This window comes from Austrofundulus limnaeus, unplaced genomic scaffold, assembly GCF_001266775.1.
Source record: "Austrofundulus limnaeus strain Quisiro unplaced genomic scaffold, Austrofundulus_limnaeus-1.0 Scaffold346, whole genome shotgun sequence".
Classification (NCBI taxonomy): domain Eukaryota; kingdom Metazoa; phylum Chordata; class Actinopteri; order Cyprinodontiformes; family Rivulidae; genus Austrofundulus; species Austrofundulus limnaeus.
In genome coordinates, this window is record NW_013952748.1 from 308,626 (window position 1) to 313,147 (window position 4,522).

General features: G+C 38.8%; 1 protein-coding gene across 1 annotated transcript in view; it reads left to right on the plus strand.

Moving 5' to 3' along the window:
- The window catches only part of LOC106527872 (leucine-rich repeat-containing protein 52), a 5,354-nt gene extending 3,854 nt beyond the window's left edge, over positions 1–1,500 (plus strand). The window contains exon 2 of the mRNA XM_014022886.1: positions 1,355–1,500. Coding sequence (XP_013878340.1) covers positions 1,355–1,500 — 146 coding nt within the window. The remainder of the gene's footprint in view (positions 1–1,354) is intronic.
- The last annotated feature ends 3,022 nt before the right edge of the window (positions 1,501–4,522 follow it).

A 4,522-nucleotide genomic window follows, 5' to 3' on the forward strand; every position in this document is an offset into this window, starting at 1 on the left:
GACAAGTTTTATACTTCCATCATTTTGTGATGTCACAAGCCGTACGACAACCCACCAGAACCTGCGTTCAGCCCCTTACCTAGCAACCCCTAGGTGAGGCTCCTCCTCAGTATAAAAACCCGTCACGGTGTTGTTGTGTAATGTGTAGCTCATCTCACAACAAGCCTCCAATAGGGCAATGGGTAGAGTGTTGGACCAGAGACTGGGAGACCAGGTTTGAGACCAGCGTGGACTTTCATTCGTTATGAACACATTTTCTCATGTACCTCTATTGTTTAGCTTATTAAAGCCTTCTTAAAGCCTATTTGTTCGAGTTTCTGAGGTATTTTGACCGCTGCTGCTCCCTGCTCTGGTAACAGCATGCAGAGTGAGCGCAGAGCATAGGAGGGAGAGAAAAAAAAGAAGCTGGGACCACGACTCTGCCTCTGGGTCTCATATGGTTGTACAACGGAGCTTCTGCCATTATTAGCCATGTTAACGTAAACGCTAGCTTTGGAGGGCGGAGTTAATGTCAACAGATTTTTGGAGGGCGTTACCAACAGAGCTCATTAACATAAACAGCTCTTCTGAGCAGAAGTCAGAGCAGGCAGAACTAGAAAATGGGAAATTTTATTATCTGAGAATTATTTTGTGCATTAAATTGAATGAACATGGTCTGGATAGCCCACAGACATACCATAAACATTTCTAGGACCCATAATTGGTTTCCTTTAAGAATTTCTGGAAGGAACACAGCCTTTGCTGTTGGTTTTTGGCTTTTGTTGTGACGTCATCATCCTTTGACAAATGCTAATGCTGCTAACACTGCTAATGCTGCTAACACTGCTAACAATGCTAACGCTGCTAACACTGCTAATGCTGCTAACACTGCTAACACTGCTAACACTGCTAATGCTGCTAACACTGCTAACACTGCTATTGCTCAAGGCCGGATTAACCACATGGGCAACTGGACCATAACCCAAGGGCCTGCGAGCTCTAAAGGGCCCGGGACACAACAAGCAAAAAATCTGTTAATCTCCTGCTTTATGTTAAACTGTCCACTGGAACCCTTGAGCTGCACAGAATGATGCTGCCTTGCCTGTGACTGTTAACGTGAGTTAAGAGYCCCTTCCCTCATTAGTCAGTCAGTTTGAGGTGGGTCAGGACAGGTGACTCACATCAAAGCACACTGAGTGGGACGCGTGACGTCAAGTGTCGCTACGAAACTCWAARTCAGAGATGGAGAAGCTAAGTGGGAGCGCGAAARGTAAATTAAAGAAGGAGAAGGACATCAGAAATGCAGAAAATTTAAAGTYTATACCYATAATAGGTWAWTTATTCTRTCCTGTTAATGTTGCCGATTTTAAGTCAGCTTCCGTCAACGAGGAGGACGCAGCTAGCCAGGACTTTTCTCCACCACCGGAGCTAGCTTACCTTCAGAGCCCAGAGAGCGAAGAGCTGGTAGCATCGTCAAACAACGGCTCAGATTCTGCTGTGAGTGCGACCGTTAAAGCCTGAAACATACTCGCTCCGACGCAGCCAGTCGACGCGCAGTCACGTGGTTGTTCGGCATTCGTTTTCACACAGACCTTTCATAGCTCCAGAGACATAGTTTGGGACGTAGTTTGAGGATTAAATTTTTTCATGCTTTTTAAGCTCAAAAAAGGGGGGTCGTATTATACATGAATAAATACGGTAATTTGACTCAACTGCACACCTCATTGTAATTTACCTGCACAGTACCATATTTAATTTTTATTGCCATACACAGTATTTTGTTTATTCTTATTTTAAAATTTTGTTGTTATTTCTATTCTAATACTACTACCACTATTTCTATTGGTGCATATAGTTTATTTTTTTGTTTTTGTTTTTTGTGAACTGATGCTGTTGCTGTTACACCTGAATTTCCCCTCTGCGGGACAATAAAGGCTGTTTCTATTCTATTCTATTCTATTCTATTCTATTCTATTCTATTCTATTCTATTCTATTCTATTCTATTCTATTCTATTCTATTCTATTCTATTCTATTCTATTCTAAATAACCATAGAATTTTATGTAAATACTCAGGTGATGTGAATGTCAAATCTCAATAAATCAGTGTTCTGAGAATCAATATGAAACTTTTATACTGTAACTGCTTTAAGACAACGATCTTAGCTGCATTCAGACTTGCTTCTGTTGTCAGTCCTGTGAGTCGAAAAATCTGTTTCTTCAAATTGAGTTGCTTCAAAAAGCTTTTTATATCTGCTTTGTTCTTTTTAAACAGAGCTCCACTTACAAAGTGACAGAAATATTTAATATATTTTAACTCACAACGAAATGTGATCAGTTTACAGTTTAAATGTATAAGATGGATTTTTGATTGCACTATGCCAGAAAAACACATTTTGTTTTTCATAGTTATGATGAATGTACATGTCACTCCTACATTTCTGCTTTCTTATATTTCAAACATTCTTTTCTAACCTATTAAAACAAAATTGTAATTTCRCCTCCACTTGAATCTTGTGTGTTAATCTGCCGGAAGAGTTATCATTTTATCAGAATACCTGGAAAAATCAGTCTGTTTTGACATTGTCYCAACTTCACATTTTTTTGGATCAGTTTTAAAGTACTTTGGTGTGTATCAGGTGCAAATTAAAATGTTTAGAAAATGAAGTGGGGTTAATATTTAGTGTGCAACATGAGTGCATTCATATCCAGACAAACTTGAGAAATAGTTGACTGAATAAATAGTTTTATATTCAGTACATACTTCATACCTAAATATATGTCAAATTACATCACTGTGTGTGTGGTCCTATATGTTTACTTAAATGTATTTTTTGTTATCCTAGCTATACGCTTATAAAATGCACCCGCTTCGGATGTTATCATCCATGAAATGGACATTAATAGGCGGTTATCAGTCCCCTAGAATGGCTTCAGAATGTCCCGCCTGTGCCGCTTAGCAGGTTCCCCGTCCCATAGAATGGCTTCTGATTGTCAGCTGGTTAGTATGAAGCATAAAGCCACTATTTGGTTAGCATGAGGCATAAAAAATGAGGTTAATATGAAAAAACCCCCACTAAGGTTAACCTTAGAGCAAATGACATGGTTAGCACTAACCTCCGACAACTACTTAATGTGGCTTCCAATAGGGCAATGGGTAGAGTGTTSTCTCAGAGAGTGGGGGACCAGTGTTCAAGACCCACATGGACATAAAAAAATTATTACAATATATTTTGGTTATTTACACATTCATTGTCATTGATATATTAACCCACTAGGGGGCACTGTCGGACAGTCTGAAGCCTAGAAGGCACAGTAGGGACCATCTGAAGCCATTGAATGGGACTGATAACGTCAGAATCCCCTGTAAAACACATCAAAACCTGCATCATATTTGCCCTGATGCACCACTCTGTCATTGGAATACTTTATTATCAGCTCCTGGCTCTGAGTGCTTGCACATTATCCTGTCATGATGGAATTTCAGCTTGTTGAGTGACTTGTTGCTCTTACTAATGGCTGATTCTGATAAGTGCTCCCTGTAAATGCACAGAATGTGAGGCGCGTGCCTGCGTCCACTCTGGCACAGTTCCTGATGTTGTGACTCCAGTGTTGGAGGCGGAGTATTTCTGGCTGCCCCTTGGTGTCTTGGACAGCTCATAAGTGAGAGGCAAAGAGCCAAAGCTCGGGGCTGTACATGGGGCAGGAGTTAAATATTCATAAATGACAAAGAGAAATGAGGGCCAGCGGGTTTGATGAAAGAAATATGGTTAGAGAGAAGTGAGGTTTGCACAGTGTTTGCAGACTGATACAGAGATGGCAAAAAAAAAACAAAAACAAAAAAAAAACATCAAAACATAACTGCACAGATTCAGCTGCACTTTAAAACCATCAGAATAAATAAATAAATAAATTACCAGACTGTCAAGGTGTTGTTAATCATCTGTGCCCTAGAACTGTCACTCAAATCCGTTAAAACATTCATTATGACAAGCGGGCATCGATTCACTGTAATACAGGTAGATGATGCATTATTTATCAGCTGGAACTGTTTCTCAGACCCATCTGGTGCAGAGAACCATATCAGGTTCCACTGGTCTACGTTGGACAGTACACCGAAAAAAAAATAACTTGTAAGATGTACTTGAAAAATCCTCGTTACAATTTGCACTAACGTTTGTTAAGTAAATTTAAATGCTACAAATTCATTTAATATTTACTCATCAGCATCTAGTAAAAGTTATTAAGAATAGAGTTAAAGATTTGTGAATAAATCAGGTAAATTTTACCCAATTTGCTCAATTAAATCTTGTAACATATACTTGATCAAATTAAGTAAAATTTACCTGATTTATTCACAAATCTTTATATTCTTGATCATTTTTACTAGATAATGATGAGTAAATATTACATGAATTTGTAGCAATTAAATTTACCTAAAAGTGCAAATCGTTACAAGAATTTTTTCTAGTGAATCTTACAAGTTATTTGCAACAGTGCACATATGTCAAGCACAATATTGTAGCATGACACCTCACACCTAC